Raw genomic sequence first — 19,802 nt, forward strand, 5'->3', positions numbered from 1 at the left:
GGCTTTATATAAGGCAAAAGCAAGATGGATTCACTACACAGAAAGAAACTGCTCTGCAGAGGACCCCGGGGTCATGCAGTTACAGACCAAAATGCAATGTACATGACAGATATAAAAACCAGTGTGGAACAAAATATTTTAAATTATGGTGACAATCTACTGAAGGAAATATCCATATCTTATTATAAACACATTTATAGTCTAGGGTTGTAATTTAAATATTCAGGTTTTTTACATACACGGTTATCGAAACATAAAAGCAAAATGTGACGTTTAAGAGGATAAACTTGGACAGATGACAGTTGCTCTGAACTGTGCTTGGTGTTTGCTCATGGGAGGATCACCCTTGCCGTGGCAAATGACAAGATCAATCCATTGGTATCTAGCCGCCTTCTTTTGTTTGTTTGTTTGTTTGTTTTTTGGCTAACTACATGGATCCGTGAAAGGATGAGTTAACAAGGAAAACAGGGGTTCAGTTTTTAGTTTCGGGGGAACACAAAGAACCAGAAAGGTGGCTTGCTGGAGGCTTGCCTTTGTTTTCCAAAAACCAAAGCAGATCTATGTGTCTTACGTTAATTTATTGTACTCGTTTAAATAACTGGCATCCACATAACGCGAAACAGAGAAGTGAAATACTTGGTGTACTCGCCCTCACATCCGTTTACCATCAGTGCATACACAGTATATTAATGAAGCATCATTTAACTTTGCTGAGAACAGGAACACACCTAGCAGTTGGACTATGTATTCTCCATGAACAGTTTTTAAAGAATGGTGCTCCATATTGCTTGTAAACATACAGACATGGAATCAGGAAATCAGTGGGGTGGAAGGTCATTTGCTAATCTTGGTACCACATAGCTAAAATGGCAATTGTATTGGTAAACATCTCATGGGCATGGTAGTTGACAGAAAATTCCCTACTGGGGTTAACTAACAGACTAAGGACATGCATTGATTACAGGACTTTGTCCCAAAGGACTCCAGGCCCTAGCCTTCTAGTCATCTTCCTCGTCTTCCTCGTCGCTGTCCTTCATGCTGATCCCCTGCAGGCCCCCACCCTCGCTCACTGATGCAGTGGCTTCCTCCACAGTGAGCCGGTTCCGGATGGTTTCATAGGTCTTGCTGTTTAAGGTCGAGTCGAGGACCCCTTGCAATCGGAAATCTCTATAGGTTTTCTAAGGAGGGAAAAGATCAGTGATAAGCGAGATCTCATCTCCACGAAGGGAGGGAAAGGGCACAAAGCATGTGTGGGTGTGAGAACGCTGACCTTCAGCTCAGTGTCTCACTTAATGCATTGTCAAATGAAAAGCCACCGTACTCAGATTTCACTTGTACTGAAAACTGAGATTCTCTGAATGACAGAAAATGAGAAATTGTGGCAGGATAAACTGTATTAGCTGAGACAAAGCAAAGAACATAAGCTTGTGTTTATTCAGTTCCATAAAGGGAAATGTTCCATAATTGTTTTGATTCATTTTGGTGTTTTTTTTTTTTTTGGGGGGGGGGGTCTGGTTCTTTCTCTTAGGTTGGTGTATTATAATATGATAGACTGTGTAAGGGGCCATAACACATAAATAATGGATCAAGCGATTATGATATTTTGTGATTTCCTTTGCAGTCTGGTCTTTAATATTTTTGAGGCTCGTAACGGCACATCCCTCTGTCTCATTCACAAGACAGACATATGCATGTTGGTATATGAAACCTATTACGGGCAGCAACAATTATGGGGAGACGGAGTGCTAATGCCTCATCAATATGTTGCAGGCATGTGATTCATTTCTTATCTCCTTGGGAAAGAAGCGTATCTATTCCGTTCACAACTTCATGGTCTCGGGGAAGAAATTTGGCTCTTTTTCAAGAACAATGGCTTGGTATTACTGTACCACAAAGTCTTTCTTTGTTCCTTCAGGCGATCTCTCTCGGATTTCCTGAGGTATCCCAGGGACTGTTTTTTTCTAGAAATCCCTTAGCGTTAATTGAACATGACCAGAAGCATCTGGCTGTTGTCTACTTCTTAACATTTTTTTTGGAGAAAGGTCTCTCTCTAACAACTTTTCTCATCACACTGCATATCATTTCAGCTACTGATTCTGCCGTGTGTTTCTTCCATTGATATGGGACAGAATTGATATGCTGAAGGAGCATGAGGAGGAATGTTACCCTTCAGTGCACTCCTGTTTGTGACTTCCTTTTCTTGTCATCCATCTAATGAATCATATTATCAACAATCACAGTGTCAACCCCTCTTGAAGGTTACATGTTGTAATGACCGCAGAGTTAACTAGTGAATGAGGCTCAGCTCAGTGAAGTCCGCTAATATCAGATTATGGATAGGATGACCGTGTGTCCCCCTTTCCACTTTGACACTTAGTTAAAAGGTCCTCCTAATTATGGGTCAAGCTGCAAGGCTCTCCTAGGTAGCTAGGTAGCTACCTGAATTGTCTTCATCTTGACGGGAAAGGGTAGGAGGCTGAGTAAATTCTAGGCATGGTGTAGACCAGGTATCCAGAAGATTCACTTTTTTATTTTTATTTTTTTGTACTTTTCAGTTGTTTGTTCTCTTTCCACTTAGGATAATCTAATTGGTGCCAGAATATGATGGGAAAAAGAAAGGTAGAAAGCAGCTGGATATTCTCCCCTTTATTCAAATTCCAGAGCGGCATTCCCCAACTCAACTCTAGACGCCTACAAACAGGGACTGTATCCAGTCATTTTTAAATTCTCCATCTTGTAACAGAAGGAGGAGCTCAACTAATATTTATCCACTGTTGGATGAGTGAATAAATGCTTGGTGAATAATCAATGAACGGATGGATGAAGGGAGTGGATGGGAAGGCAGGAAAGAAAGCCAAATATCTTTGGAAATTCGTCTCAGAGAAGGAGGCCTCTGGTTAAGGTGCTCGGTGAAGAGGCCTCTGGTGAAGGTGCTTGTGAATTGTGCTTCACACCTCTGTGCAGCAACACAAGTTTTGCTGGGCCTATCTCTGGCAAAAGTGAGGGAGTTCTTTTGGCAGTGACATTTGTGTCCCTTCCCTGTGGTTCACGTCTCTGTTTTGGGGTTTTTTTTTTTGGCAGAAGGCTAAGAATAAGCCTCCTCTCGGACTTACATTTTTTCCTTAATTAAATAGTGCTAATTCCAATATTCCCAACATAGATTCACTAATATCAGTCATGGGAAGGTATTTTAAAATATTAAAATTAATCTCTTCTTTTCATGTCCACCCAGTCAGTGTCAAAAAAAAAATTCCCCCAAAGAAGAGTACTTATGCCCGGGAAATGGAATTTAAGTGCTGAGGCAATGGCTAGTGAGCTTGCCTTCAGGAAGTGAACTTTTAAAAATATGAAAATTAGGCTGGGTCTATACTCCAAGTGCATACATTTCTTTTAAGAGCTGTAGTACACGGCTGTCAGTAACCTTCCCTGGGCAGACGCTTTGTGAGATCAAATGTAGATGATAATAATTCTCTTTAATTACACTCAACGGAACAGTAATTGGTTTTAAGTCAGCACTGGGGTGGAAGAACACCTTCAATGAAATGGTGCTAATCCTAAAGAGACTAAGAAATAGGGCGGGGGTGGGGGGTGGGGGGCTGAGGGGCTAGGGGGTAGAGCTGGGGCTGGGCGGTGGGGGGGACTTCTGGAAAACTGCTAAGAAATAGAAATTCAGCTAGGTTTTATTATTAAAATATTTTTACAGACACTCTGTGCTTTGAATGAGATTTTTGCATCTGAGTGTTTAAAACCCTCTATGGTGAAGCATCAAATGGAAACTGAAATGATCAAAAACGTATTTACCCCCTTCTGTGATCTTATTATTTCATGTAAACCACTGAGATTTCACGCTGAAATAATTATCATTAGTCCAAGGCACACACACAAGAACAGGGAAAAAAGCTACTTTCAGGGTATGTTATCTCACCTTTGTGATCCTTTCCATTTGACTGTATACACGCATTGTAAGAGAAACTAGTTCAATTAACTATGAGAACAATAATGATTTGCATCCTGATAATGATCACAGGACATATTTAGAAAGAGCTGGAGGTAAATATTTCTATTACATTAATTGTGGCAAAATTTTATTTAATTAAACCATAAATGAAATTGGTAATTGATGTGATTAGCATAATGGTACCAAAAGCCAGCTTTTGAAAGTCTAATGCACAGGGCACGATGGCCACTGCAGTATTTATGCATGACAGATACATAAAGTATTTTTCTGGCCTGGATAAAATGTCAAATTCCTTTTTATTAATTTTTCCTTTGATGTCTGAGTAATAAATTAAGCATGCATCCCAAAGTGATTTCAGAGGTTTTTCTTGCCCGAGATGCTATTTTAGAAATCGTCTTGTTTTCTATGCAAACCAATATTCTTTGTGCTAAGGAAGTTCTGCAGCTTGACAATGAAATGTATTTCAGTAAGCTATTTGCAAAAAAGAATAATTATTTTTTCTTTTACCTTTACCATCCTAATTAGTGTTTTCAATTGATAAATGTGAAGCTGTAAGTCCATCCGGTCTGTCAACCAGGTGCAGATCACGTTCATGGAGCTGTTGTACCATTGCTGAAAAAAGAGACAAAAGTTCTCCAGCCAACACATCACGAAGCATTCAAAGAGTAGAGGGAACAGGCCACGTTTGAGCACCTGCTCTGTTCCAAGGAGAAACTAAACGGTTAAAGAGAATTGGAGAGCATAGACATCGTGAACATTAACTGACACAAAATCACAAGGTACCAGATCGGCCTGAAAGAAATGGGTTCGGACTTAGCATCTAACACAGAACTCTCCCGCTACAGACATCTCCTATACGATCGATTCCTATAGACCATCTTTTGCTCTTCTGATTCTCCTTTTTGTTGGTTAGTTTCACTCAGTTGAGATTCAAGTCACTGTCTATTTCCTAATGCCACCATTTCAGATGCCCAGGGAGATGGGGCTTCTCCACTGGACAAACGGATGTCACCTGCTACTTACCTTTTGAAAAAACCCAGACCCTGTCTGCTTAGGACAATTCTGGGAATCCGGCTGAGAGCCTTACGAATTGAATGTGAAGTTTACCTTCAGTGACCCTATTGGCATTGGGATAGAGACAATGAAGGTTTCTCTTTAAGGGCCAAATTACACTCTGGGCAGCATATATGCCCTTACGTTGGCTGTGCAATCTGTTTTAATCTTAACACCAAAAAATTATGGAAGATGAGAGAAAAAAAACATCTACAAATGAGCTCATTTCAAGCTGTTGAAATCATACTTCCCCTTAAGGGGGTTAAATTTTGCTTCTTGTCTGTGAAAAATGCTTGAAGCTGTGTCACTTTAGACTGCCACCCCTGTGGTGCAGGAAGTCTCTGGTGCGGTATAATTTTGCAGTACTGCTCATATATTCATAAATCTCACTCAGAGACATATGAACAGTGTTATGAAGTGTCAGTATGAAAAAAAATCTAATCTTTTAAACTTCACCAGGTTTCATTACGCATTGCCGCTTATACCAACAATTTACAAATAAAATGAAAAGGTGTGGATGGACCTATATATTTATTTATAGGGCATCTATATGAACTGTGCACAGCAAACATGTAAGAAAAAGAGTAGTTACAGAACCGAGGCGACGCGTGCTCTCTGGTGTAATTTTGTCTCTTGTTGGTTATGTGCTCCCCCCTCTATGCTCATGCGCGCGCACAAGCACACGCGCACACACTGCGCACCAGTGGGGATTTGAAAAGCATAAATAAAAACATGTTTCTGATGGTAAACTCCACCCTTTCTCACCTAAAGATCATCCAAAATCAGTTTATGCCTAACACTCACAGTTTTTCTGAAGCCTTGTTTCTGACTTAATTTCTTTTAAAAAAAATTAATTTGGGTTTTTACTCGCAAGGTAGAACTGCCAAGTTTCACCTTGTAAGAAACGACACAGTCTCAGCCATGGCGTTCAGAAGCCCTCTTTGCAATCTTTCATTTCTAGGCTCCTTCCTCATCAGAGCCAATTGTGGCTCTCTTTGGAGCCCAGCCGCAAACAGAGACCACACTACCCCAATCAAGGCGGTATTGCAGCCTCACAGCCAACTTCTGCTCTTTTAAAGATCATGGAGGCGAAACCGTCAGTTTTAGGAACCTTCTGTCCCTCCCCAGGGAGCAGGCGGGGTGGGGGGTGGGGATTTTTTCCCTTGAGATTCACAGTTCACTCCATGTAGGAGGGGGGTTCGCCCGGGGTCAAGCTGCTTCAGGCGTGGACAGGTTTTCCCCTCTAGGAGTGAGAATATCTTACTGAAACTTTTTTTTTGGCGGGGGGGGGGGGGGGGGGAGGGGAGAGGCAGTGATTATTGGGGAGTGTTTTTGGCACCTCCTGCCTTGGGATTCTGGAGCTTTTGCTGTCACTGCATCTGGGTTTGTTAAGAAGGGGTCTGGAGACAGAAATATCACCAGGTTCCTGGTGTTTCTGCAGCCCTACCTTACTCTCAGCAAGTGGGGGGCTCTCTTGTGTTCACCTCAGCCCTCAAATGCCATTTGCTGGCTTTATCTGACATGCAATCTGGGGACTCAAATAATGTAATTTGAGAGTCAGGAGCATTGCTCCCCCCTCTCCTGTACCTCCTGGGGTTGGAAGATGACCTTCGAAGAACATGGGGACCTCCTGGCCAAACCTACACATCCAGGGCCACATGACGGGTGCATCTCAGGGACACAAAAGAGGAATGTGGCACTCTGGCTCCTAGGCAGAGGTGGCATTTTGCTTTGGCTGTGACAACAGGCAAACCGGCGCTGGCTTCTATCACTGCCAGCAAGCCTTGTGCAACATGCCTTTTTCTCTTTGCTGAGAGACGTGCCACCTTTCAGGGGGGAAAAAAAATAACGACCCTCCCCACCCTCCCCACCCCCGTCCTCATTTTGTATGAGTGATTCCCATTCTTGTCAAATGGCTTTTAGAGAGCAAACAATAAAAACAAAAGTAAAAAGGTAGAATACTCTCAATACTCTGTCTCTGCTGCTGAAAGCATAGGGAGGTAGGAAATGCATACAGCGATGGCTCAGCGTGTCACGCTTGCAGATTCCCACCCCAGGAGAACAAGCAAAGCCCTGGAACATCCATGCCTTTCCTCCTGGATCTCACATCTAGCAAAAGAAGTGTAAAAAATGTATGATGCCCCATTGGCTACGCATTTAAAGAGGCAAAAGGGAGTAAGTCACTCCTTTCCAAACCTTATGCTCAGTAGATGAAGTTGGATACAGCACAGCGCTAACTTGGTTTTCCAGAAAGGCGCTTAAAGGCATTTGGATGTCGGAGAAAGCAGGAGTCACTGCCTTCTAGAACTTTAAAATGTTAGAGGTGAAAAACAGCTTCCATATTATCGTCTGTACAGGACGAAACAGAGGCCCAGAGAGGTGAAGCGACTTGAGCAAGGTCACACAGCTAGTGAGTTCAGAAGAGGCAGTTCTTCAGGATTAGGCACTGCACTGAAACAGCTGATCGTCTAATTACTCCTCCCGAGGATGGTACAATAGTGTGCCGGTCATGAGAGTCGGTTTGGAGCACCTCTTTCCAACTCCATATTCAGGATATCACATTGACAGCTAGAAATAGGCCTTGGTGGGAGTTTTTACACCGTGGAAATTGGCAAACACCACAAGCCAGGGCATTCTCCCTCCCAGAAAGCCAGTTGTTACACGCTTACCAGCCCATTGCTGGGTATCTGGGTTCCTGCTTGTCCTCGCGTGGTCCTTATTACTCAGGTTTGCGTTATTTGAGATTGATGCTAATAAAGCAGATTGGTTATGATTCTTCAAAAGAGGAAATAACACATTTTAAGGCCTCCTATTTTGTTTCATCTTGGGTTCAGATGTGCCTTTTCCAGAAATATCCTAACCCCGGGACACTAAAATTTTGGTAAAATGCACTCTAAACCCTTAAGAATAAAATCGTGAACTGACAACATGGACTAAGTAAGGATAATCGCGACTCCTTTGCCAGCCTCCCCTTAGTTCAGGTGTATTCATTGGGAACTCCCTAAATAAGGTCACCTTAATCCTAAAAAGGCACTAGAGAAATAAAATCCTAGTACCCAGGGCCCCTTTAAAAGAAAGGGGATAATTATGTGGAGGTTTTGGAGCTAAAACCCAAAAGGTTTCCCATCTAAAGGAAGTCCCTGGGAAAACTGGGGACTCCTCTAGGAGTTGCAACCAGATCTGAAAGTTCTAGTTAGAAGGACCCGGAAGGCTGATCGGAGACTCTGCCTGTTCGTCTTTCTTCTTCCTTTCTACAGTGTAGTCATTAAGAGCATAGGCCTTACTCGTCTTTTCCCTGGTTTTGTAATCTAGGGCAGATTACTTATGGTTTCAAAGACTCAGTTTCCTCTTCAGAAAATGGGGATTCATCAGCCTTTCATGGTCTTTTTGAGGGTGAGAGGAAGTAATCCTAGTAAGGCTCTCGGCACAGTACTTGGTACTTATTAAGGCTTCAATTAACGTTAGTTCCTGCCGTCATCACCACCATCACTAACCTCTCCATCACCATCACCATTATCAGCCCGTGCTTCTCTGTCTTTTTCTCACACTAAGAAATGCCACAGAACAAGGGAGAAAGGAGAGAGCAAGTGAACACAGAAACCCTGTGGTGGTGGAAAACACTGCTCGTCCTAGAGCACCTCTGGAATTGCGTGTCTAAGTCTTACAGGACACAAACTCCATCTTCGCAATTCCACCGTAAAGTTGTTCAGTGGTAGATCATCACCCAAACCCATACAAGCATCCTGGGTGCATAAAGCACATTTTAAACTATACTGACCTAGATTTAATAACGGATTAAAAGGATTCGGACAAATAACGAGTGATTTTTCAACTTTGTGTGGATAAAGTACAGCTTCAGCTTGGGTTGGCTACTTATTAGCTGGATAACCTTCAAACAAGCTACTTAACTCTCTGACCCTCAGTCTCCTCTTGGAGTTAAAACCAGTACCTACTTCATAGGATTACTGTGAGCGTTAAAAGAGACAATTATGTAAAGTGACCAGGAGAGTGACTGTCACATACTAAACACTCAATAAAATATCGTGACTATTATTACACACAGAAACATAAAGCTGTCCTTTCCATATACAACACAAAGGAATTTTCTTGATTCATTTCTAGTAGGAGCTTAATTAACATGCAGATATACTCAGGTATTGTGCCCTGTAAACACACCGACTTCGTGCAGAGAAATCCTTATACACAACGTCCCTTCCGTAATATTGGGGTGCACGATAGCCAGGATTAGGGGGAGGCTAGTGAGGCGGGGTCTTGCCCATGCAGGATCCATGGATATTGTCTTTAATATTCTGATATTTTTTCACCCTGGATTATTTGCCTCGGTTTTGATTTTTTAAAGATGCATTAAAATATTTTTGACCTTGACTACTATATTTTTGGACTCCCCCTTAAATTTTACAACTGAGAGGTGACTCATTCACCTCTCCCTAGTCTCTGCCCTTGGGTTCACTGTTCCCCGGGGAAATTTTACCACCAGGAAACGCTGCAGGATTGAGAGCTAAAATGAATAATTCACACCTCGCTGGCCAATAGAAGGTTCGGACTTCCACTTTAGATTGGGATAGTCCCTAATCAGCAAGCAAGGGTGTGATTATATGGTGGCGTGGCTTTATGTTGCTTTACCTCTGCCGCCCTCAGGGCCACCTCGACGAGTCTAAATTCCTACACGGATGAGGATCTGAGTTCTATTGTTAGATCATCTCTAAATATGTATTGCCTTTGAAACTGGCATTCCCCGTCTTGATGTTAATTTGATGTCCTAAAGAGACCTCACTGTTAATGATTCGTTTGTTTTCCAAGCTACCCACGTATCATGTGAGGGGCAATGACAACAAGGAACAGAGGCCCAAGGGAAAACTCTTCAGTGTGCTTCCCTTCACACTAATCACAAGGATAATGTATGTCCTTCACTTAAGCAACCCCCTATCACACCGGACTGCATATAAGACGTTGGAGTCTACTGTCTTAAATGAAGTACTATTTCGCACACGATTCGCCAACACACACACACACACACACACACACACACACACACACACACGGGCACAATGAACAAAAGTATAGGTATCCATCCCCCACTTCTCCAAAGTTTGCCTTAGGCCACTTCCCTTTTACGAAAGACCTACATTAGCACCCGTTTTTGCTATCAGAAAGAAACTGGAAGAGGACTTTGGCTTTAATGAGAAAAGGCAAAAAGCAAAAGCAGCGTTCTGGGTTTGTGTTGCAATGAATTGTTATACAGGGAGCATGTACCCCGGGCAGGGAGAGTGGCCCCACCAAACTCCTTCTGCGGGAACTATACTCAGCATCTCAGTCTCAAGCTGCCACAGGTCTGACTTGCCTCTGTGAGCATCTGTGCCTTGTCTCCATTTATTCTATGCATCCTTCAGCCAGATGTGTCCTAAGGTACTAGAAGAGCCTTGGGGCGCCTGGGAGGCTCAGTCGGTTAAGCGTCTGACTCTTCAGTTGGGCTCAGGTCATGATCTCGCAGACTGTGGAATGAAGCCCCACATTGGGCTCTGCCCTGGCAGCTTGGAGCCTGCCTGGGATTCTCTTTCTCCCTCTCTCTCTCTCTCTGCCCCTGCTCATGCTCTCTCTGTCCTGCTTTCTCAAAATAAATAAATAAACATGAAAAGAGGATTAAAGAAAAAAGAAAAGCCTAAAAAAGGTTATGGTTTAGGTCTGAGAATGCTCAAAAAGTTTTCCATACAAACTAAATGGTGTTTCTTTACACCATTCCAGTTCAGGAAGGTTTTCACAGGAACTCTATTTTCGGATAGCAAGGGAAACCTGTAGTTACCTACGCAGGGAACACCGAGCCTTTACGATGTCCAAGTGCTATGCACAGCATTCTACAAGCAGTTTATCATTCAGTCATTGAGTTGAACTCTTAAGAGGTTGACACTATTAACAGCCTCATTTTGTAGAGGAGGAAAAAGCACATAGGTAAATTAAATAAGTACTCTGGGGTCACAAAGCATCAGTACATGGTAGGATAGGCTTCAGGTTGGTTATTTACCACGACATCTGTATGAGCTGTCCCATTCAACTCAATAATTAAAAAACGTAATGGTTTGTTTATAGAGAGACAACTCCAGTTCTAGGTGTCTCCTCAGCAAAGCCATTCAGCTCCAAAACTCTCAAAGGAGAAGGGTGTGGGTAGGATAATGTTGTTGAACCTGTTTCCCTCAGAACCTGAGCTTGACTTGGTATTGAAAAGATTCTACTTTTTGTGAGCTTGGATTGCTAAGCAGAATGTGGGAAAACCACTCAACAACCTTAAAGGACTAAGAGAGACCATCACTGCTGAAACTTAATGGAAATGATTAGAAAAAGCTGTATGGGAATGAGGCCATGCCATTTCTTAGCTAGAATCCATGTACTTTTTTTTTTTTTCTTCTCCTTTGTAGCCCTATCTGATCTCTTCTTCTTTTCTTTTAGGTTAGTAACTCAGCAAATGCTACTGGGAGAAAGTTCTCACGGTGGGCAGGTTGAGTTTCCAAGGTGAAATACAATTAGCAAAGTTACCTTTATCACAATGGATCGAATTTTCTTAAGAGTTTGGAGATACAAAAGTTATAACGCTGATTACAATTTCAGTGCTGAAAAATTATACATCATAAACTTTAAAGTCTTCGGTGAGTAGGGACAGTAAAATAGTAGAGCCTTGGGGAAATTTGGTTTCACGTGAAATTGAAGAGGGCACCATCAGAAAATGTTATAGAAGAAACAATTTTAGGCAGAGTCCCAAAGCCAATGAAAACAGTCTAGCGCAAAACTCAGTTCTTCCTCTGTCGCTTTTCTCTTTAAAGAAAAATTTGATTGGGGCACCTGGGTGGGCTTAGTTGGTTAAACGTCCGACTCCTGATCTCGGCTCAGGCCATGATCTCACGGTTTGTGAGATTAAGCCCTGAGTCAGGCTCTGCGTATGCACTCTCTCTCTCTCTCTCTCAAAATAAATAAATAAACGCTACAAAAGCATTGTACTGAAGTATAACATGCATACGGTAGTGTCTTGCTTTAAGTAAAACATATACGCATATATACACATGCCAAACAAGACATGTTGTCCCATGCCTATAACTGAGGGTAATATTTCGCCCAATATTGTAAAAATGAGCTCTTTTTGAAATTACGGTATTGGGCCTAAGGTACAATAACCACCACGCAGAAACTTCACACACCTTCTTGTATTAAAAATTTGTGACTCACTCTAATATATCCTAGGATAAATGATAGCTGAAATCTAAAAGGATTGGAGTTCTATCGTTAGTTCATTTCTAAATACATATTTCCTTTGAAACCAGCATGGTCAAGCCATATATGCTGGGCAGACACAGCACTAAAAGCCTGGGCAGTCTGTGGCTAACTTCTCAACAGTTGAATTTCTCTTATCACTTGTAGTCTCGTTTCACAGGGGAGGAAACTGAGACTCAGAGAAGTGATCTGGGAGCTAGCAAGAGCCGGAGCATAGGAGGCTGAGAGGCAGTGCAGCCTAGTGGCTAAGAGAATGGACGTGAACCGGGCTTTCTTGTGTTTGAATCTTGGTAAGTCCCTTAACCCCTCCGAGCCTCGGTTTCCTCCTCTGCTAAATGGGGGCTGTAATAACAACTACTTAGGGTTGCTCTGGGGATTAAAAGAGTTAATAGGTCTGGAGGACTTACCACAGTGCCAGGCACATACTACAATGTTAGCTGTTAATGCCACAGCCACGCCATCACACCCTGCGTCACAAATAAGGAATCTTTCTAAGTGCAAGCTCTGTAGGGTTGCACAAAGCATTCTGAGAAACTTCCGTTCTTCTAAAAATGTCTGTGTAAACAGACAATGTGTAACCTCTTGATAACCATCCTGTATTTCTGGGCTGAAGAAGCATAATGAATGCTGGAAGGTTTTAATTTTTTCTTTGGAAAGTACCCTTTCTCCAACTCCACAGAGCCACGCTTCAGAGAAATTGCCTCAGCACCTTGCCTCAAGTGTCTCAAGAAGGAAGGGCATTCTGTTTGTTGGCAATGAGTCAAAGAGGAAGATAATACTTTGACCACACCCATGTGACTAAGTTCTTCACTTTGCTTTTTGTGACAAAAGTGTGTTATTATTAGTTAGGGGGAAAAAACCTGCAACCTATTTAAACTGCTGTATTGAAATACTGTAATGAAATCTTTTACGTTTGAAGCTTTCAGTGCATATTTCTTCCTTACAATATGGGTAATTTAAGAGCATGTGAAAAGCATCATCCAGGGTTTCTTTACACTTCTACCAAGTACCCATAGCTTTGTTAACCCAAGCCACAATTCCACAGCCCCGTGGGTCTCTCAGGTCTGAGGATTGCCAGGGATCTTGTTGTATTCAGTGTTCTATTCCAGATTCAGAGAGGGTCTGGTAAAGAAACCTTGGCACATTCAAGCCATGTATGCCGAATGGGCAAAGCAGTAAGCACCCGCATGCAAATTTCAAGATTTGTCAAAGTTCCCCAAGGGCTGAAGCCACACTTCCTAAAGGGCAGATCATCTGAGTGCTTTGAAAAATGGGTACGTAGTTGAAAGGCATCATCTTTTGCTTTACTCGAGTGTTACTGTAATTCAGGATTTGATTCACCAAAACAACCGTACCTAGAAATGGGTATTTCCCAATCCCCGCTTCAGGACGCTCAGCTAAAAAAAGCACAGAGACACCAAAAAATAAACAGACATGGAAGTAGAGGATTTGGGTAATCAGAATGAACTTCCAGGCTGTCTCAAAAGTCCTTTTTAGTGGAGTTGTTGTTGTTGCTTTTTAAAAACTATATAATTCTTTGGATGTCTAAAAACCCATTTCATTGAGGTCTTTGTAAAGCTGTCTTACTGCTGTGGCTCTTCAAGGTACTAAACTCTGGATTACCTGGCCCCAAAGTCTGATGCAATCCAGACTGATGGAGAAGTCAGAAGTACCTTGTTGAAACCAAGGCTCCAAGACCCATATTTACCCACAACCTAGTCCTAAGACCATTCACCTACTCTTTGCTGTACTGCCTTCTCATAGCGAGGATATAGTGCAGTGAAACAATTTTTTTTTAAGCTTGATTTAAGTTGTCACTGTTTAAAACAGTTGAATCTTCAATAGGAACATGTATAGAATTTAGCATTTGGGAGCAACATTATTTTAACCTCCTCTGAAAAGGCCTAAATATTACCTTAATATTCTTTTTATCGAAATAAGCTATAACCTTTTCAAGACAAAATTTCAACTTTAAACCTGAAATGTGGAGAAATATCCAGCAACAAGTGTCTCTAGCACCGACATTTCAAGTGAATGATCAAAATTGTACTTGGATCCTGACCCAAAACACTGCCTCCTTCTCACCCAAGTCAGGCCTGTTACCACCATTTGCCTGAGGGAAAATACAAGGGAAGTAAGAGTCCTGAAGGATCCTTTCTGAAAGCAAATCAAGCAGGAGAGTTTAATTCAAAGCTAAGCTTACGTGGACTATACATCGGTGTCTCTCTGGAAGACATTCTTTTTTTTTTAACTTTTTTTTTAATGTTTATTTATTTTTGAGTGAGAGAGAGACAGAATGCAAGTGGGGGAGGGGCAGAGAGAGAGAGAGAGAGAGAGAGAGAGACAGAATCTGAAGCAGACTCCAGGCTCTGAGCTGTTAGCACAGAGCCTGATGCAGGGCTCGAACCCACGGACTGCGAGATCATGACCTGAGCCAAAGTCAGATGCTTAACCGACTGAGCCACCCAGGCACCCCACATATATATATATACATTATATATATATATATACACACACATTATATATATATATATACATTGTATATATATATATAATGTATATATATATATAATGTATATATATATATAATGTATATATATGTATGTGTGTATATATGTGTGTATATAAACATATGTATGTATATACATATATATATACTTAATGGTTTGATCAACTTGTGGGTAATCTCTGTAAACTATCCAAGCTAGCCAAAGCCAGCCTGGAAATGAGTTTATTGCTCCTGGATCAATCAGACTGCATGAAACCCCATGAATTCTGCCCAATCCCATGTCTCAATATGGCAGAGGTAACGTGCAAGCAGATGTGACAGTCCCCAAAAGGTTTTCTTTCCTAATACCTGTAAGATATGGTTGGCAACAGTTCACCTTCTCTGAGTGAGAAAACCAGTAGATAGGTACCTACTGACAGGAAAGCATGTGATGGCAAAGCAGAGGCACTAATGTGAATTTTCAGTCGTGAATGCTATCTCAACTCAAACACAAATGCCACTCTGCCACCAGTTCCTCAACCCAAGCAAGCACTATTATGAAAAGATAGACACCTAGCAATTCTGCTTTTTAGCACAGATGCCAAAAGATTGAACGTAGGCTCTTGAAGAGACATTTACACACCCATGTTCATATTAGTGTTATTCATAAGAGCCAAAGGTCCGTCGACAGACAAACGGATAAACATAGAGTGGTACAGACGCACCATGGAATAGTATTCAGCCTTTAAAAGAAAAGAGATACCGTCACAAGCTACAGCTCCGAGGAAGCTTGCAGCTACTAGGCTAAGTAAAATAAGCCAGTGGAAAAAGGACAAATATTATACAATTCCACGTATGGGAGATATCTAGAAGAGTCAAATTCATAGAAACAGAAAATAGAATGGTGGTTGCCAGGGTCTAGGGAGGGGGAGATGGGAAGTTACGGTTTAATGGGTTCAGTTCTGCGAGATGAAAAGGGTTCTGGAGATTGGTTGCACAATAATGTGAATGTATTTAATGCTACGTGACTGTATGCTTTGAAATGGTTAACATGGCAAATTACATATATATATATATATATATATATATATATATATATATATATGTTTACTTATTTATTTATTTTGAGAGAGAGAATGCGTGTGTAAGTGGGGCAAGGGCAGAGAGAGAGAGAATCCCAAGCAGGCTTTGTGCCACCAGCACGGAGGCCAGTGAGGGTCTCGAACCCATGCACCGTGAGATCATGACCTGAGCTGAAATCAAGACTCAGAAGCTCAACTTACTGAGCCACCCAGGAGCCCCAACATGGCAAATTTTATGTTATATTTACTTTGCCACAATTAAACCCAAAAGATGGGAAATGAAAAAAATCACTTCCTATACCAAAAAGGAAACTTTCCTTAAGAAAGCTCAGATATATAACAGTATACATATTCTAATCTGAACACCCAACCATGTTTGACAAAAAGCCAAAAAAAATTCTTTGTAAGATGAACATGGGCATTTCACTTAATACCAGGACTGAGACAATTTCTCAAGGCCGAGTTTTGAGACTGCGAAGAACAAAGAACAAATCTGGTAGCATTTGCTCAGTCATTTATTTGGTTTATTTAAAACACGCCACAGGGCCAACATTTCTAAAACTGTGAAATAGAATTAAATGAAGCCCAGAGACGAGAACTAAGAAGGCTCATAGAGGATTAGGTCCAAACAACAAAAAAAGATGCATTTTTCACAAAGCATCCTCGTATGTGTTCACAGAGACTCCCCCGTCCCCTCAGCGACCCCCGTCCCTGACTTTCCAAGCATAGATGTGATCAAGCAGCACTCTGCCCTGACACCCTGGTTCTTCTGCCCAAAAGGGCAGCAGCGACCCCATCCAGAATCACTTGCAGCACAACAGACTTATTAAGGTTTGGAATGCGTGTTCAGGAAGCCCTTATTTTAGGAAACAATTAAGTAGAATTAGGCTAATAATGCAAGGCAGGCAAAGCTTTTGCCCTTTGCTGAGAAATAACTCCTGCATGGAACAGCTATACTCATAAAAATCATGTATTTCTTAAATGCCTCAAAATGATCTTTGCACCAAGCTCAGCAATTAACCCTGCCCCACTGAGGAGCGTTTATTCCCCAGGCTAAGGAGGATTAATCTCCATGTTTGCCCGACCAATGTCTTTGGTTGGTGAAAACGCAGTCTGAGGCTTTGGGCTGGGAACAGGAATTTCTGTACGTGGGAAGTGCACAGAAGGGTGGCAAAGCGGACACGAGGGGCCGGATGCCCCCTGCCAGGGCCACATTGGGGGCCAAGGATCTTCTTGGGCCTGCCTGTTCCTAACCGGAGGGAGGATGGAAGGCCTTGAGGTGGCCTGAGCCTGGTCTGCTGAGGGGATTTTCTCCACCCGCCCCACTCCACTCGGTCCTCATGGTAGCCATTCATGGGCCTTCTTCTGGGCCAGAAGCAATAGATTTCCCACCTCCGAGCCTGGGCAGGAAGTGACCGCTGGGCGAAAGGGGGACACAGACCCTCCTGTCCAATGCTTTGTCTCCTTGACAACACCCCAGCTGGTGGCCCGAGGAACAGACTTAATTTCTTTTCTTTCTTTGCCCACCCTCCTCCCCGCCCCGTACTTCGTTCCCTCTTTCTCTAGACGCAAACGTACGGCATCCAACATAAAGTTGCCGAAATAGCAATCTTGTCTCTGAATATATAAATTGCAAAAATTGATATGAATAAATCTGCAAGTAGCACACTGATTGTGGCACATTTTATCAAAAAACGGCGCTCGGTCGCTCGGTGGCTGGGGAGGGGGTTGGTGTCATTACACATACAGAAAAACATCTGCAAACTCCCAGTTTCTTTACTTAGAACTGAATGGAGGCATGACCTCCTGTTCCTTGCCATGAACCCTGAGTTCACACTCATATTTTACATGTTACAGGAAGCCACAGCTCGCCCCAGGGGTGCTGCAAACAGACACGCAGAAGCCAGATGTAGCTCCCCCCTGCTCCTTAATGCACCTGAAGAAGCCGGCAACTCGACATTCAAAAGCTGACATGCTCGTAGCTTAAGGTCACTTCAGATTTTGTAAAGAGGAGGACAAAACCAGGAATGCTTCTGGGGCTGGGCTGTCAGCGGGGAGGCGGAGGGATTACAAGAAACCTGTGACTCTGCCTCTTTCTGCCTTTGCTGGTAGTTTTTTTGTGTGTGAACAAGTGCCATACAACAGATTGAGCCTCGTATAAAGGCCTGAGACTGTGCAAGGGCCCCCCGCTGGGCCTCAGCTGTGCTTGCAATTAGCAATAGGCACGGAGTGATTATTGTTGCGGTAGCGGATGGCAATGCGAAGTGACAAGTTTTATGGGGGAAGTTGAGAGTGGGGATGCTCTGCAAGTTTCTCTTTCTTTCTTTTTCCTCTCTCTTTTTTTTCCTCGTTCCGCAAAAACCCTTCCTCGGGAGGTTGCCACCTCCCGTTGCAGGGAAAGCTATTTTTTTTTTCTCTCTCTCTCTCCCTCTCTCTCTCTCTTTCTCTTCATTCAAAAGCGCCTTAACAAAATTGGTGAAAGAATATTTTTCTCGCTGCTTCAGCATGCGGCCTTTCTGGGTCAGGGCTGCCTCGTTGCCCTATTTAATGTCAGAAATACCCATTTGCCTCAAATTAGCAGAGATCTTCGAGTGGAGGGCAGGAGATTAAGCAGACAAAATTACTCAGCAGGTGATGGTGGGGTGGATTGGGGGGTTGAGAAGTCTTTAAAACTGACTACAAGACATTATATACTTCTGACAAAAGAACATAGTAATCCTACCTGCTTGCTTTAACCACTGTTGTTTGCCTATTATTATGTGCTTTAATGCTCATGAGAGCAAAAGTGTTGCTGACAGTACTCAATTACCATAGTAACTCACACCAGTGACCTCTTATCGCGGGGCTCCCAGCCCAGCTCGACCAATCCAAAGAGTCTGTATCTTTTTATTTATTTCCACGGTGACACATACTTGGACTGGAAAGCTCCAGATACAGGCCACTCCTCTCTTTGTCCGGGATAAGAACTTGTTTTGAAATTTTGAGTAAAGGCCTTTCACCTTTTCAATCCAAGGAGGGTCTGAAGTTTACGGGTGTGAGGCTGTGGGACGCCTTCAAAAACATGATGAAGACACAGAACAATGCCCAATAAAAAGAAAAGAACACGTGGGCACCAAAGGCCAGCAGCCTCCCAGCTGCAGGGACGGTCGTGTGCCTCCCTTGGGCCTCTAGCTATCGGGTCTGAGGTTTGGGAGGAGGAGAACGGGGGACGCTTCCCTGGGGAACGTCTGCCATTTTATCATACCAGTGGAGCGGACCCTAGACAAAAAGGCTACCCAGAGGGAGTTAATTGCAAATTTTTAAAAGGAAATAAAGTAATACAGGCACAGGCGTTTTCAGCTTCGCATTTTCATTGGCCTATGAATGTGTCTGTGAATCCACATATGTACGCTGTACCCTCTGTCTAAATGCCATTGTCAAGTCAGAGTCGCAGGGTTCCAGGAGCAAACTAAATGCTCAGACAAGTCCTGCAGGAAAGAAAGGCATTTCACTCGGCTTCAAATTTTCCAAACGTATCTGACTGAAGTACCACTTTCTATGACCCACCTATTAATATCCTTCAGGGTACTTCTGTTCTACTGAACCCACTTTGAGAAAAAGTTCTACAGTGACATTAGTATTAATAAATATCAATAACAATAATAATGAGGAGGAGGAGGAGGAGGAGGAGGAGGAGGAGGAGGAGGAGGAGGAGGAAGAGGAGGAGAAACGCTTAAGGAGCATGTATGTGTCAGGCACCGTTCTAAGCAGTTTATGTGAATTAAACAACGTCAAGAAATAGTTCCTTTTTAAATCTCATTTTACATTTCTATCGCACATATCTGTATGAATTCATTCTCTATGAAAAAGGGAGAAAAGGAAATGTAATTAGCCATACGTAATAAATTGGCTTTTAATTTTCATTATATTTTTCCCGCTTCTGACTCTCCAGAGATCCCCTGGG

General features: G+C 42.6%; 1 protein-coding gene across 19 annotated transcripts in view; it reads right to left on the reverse strand.

Moving 5' to 3' along the window:
- Window positions 1-394: 394 nt before the first annotated feature.
- Window positions 395-19,802, reverse strand: part of CADPS (calcium dependent secretion activator) — a 476,583-nt gene continuing 457,175 nt past the window's right edge. For all 19 annotated transcript variants that reach the window (XM_053898015.1, XM_053898017.1, XM_053898018.1 and 16 more), the window contains 2 exons: window positions 4,466-4,570; window positions 395-1,178 (listed from right to left, as the gene is read on the reverse strand). In XM_053898015.1, coding sequence (XP_053753990.1) covers window positions 999-1,178; window positions 4,466-4,570 — 285 coding nt within the window. In that variant the 3' untranslated portion in view covers window positions 395-998. The remainder of the gene's footprint in view (window positions 1,179-4,465; window positions 4,571-19,802) is intronic.

This window comes from Panthera pardus, unplaced genomic scaffold, assembly GCF_024362965.1.
Source record: "Panthera pardus isolate Hobbes unplaced genomic scaffold, ASM2436296v1 HiC_scaffold_8, whole genome shotgun sequence".
Classification (NCBI taxonomy): Eukaryota; Metazoa; Chordata; class Mammalia; order Carnivora; family Felidae; genus Panthera; species Panthera pardus.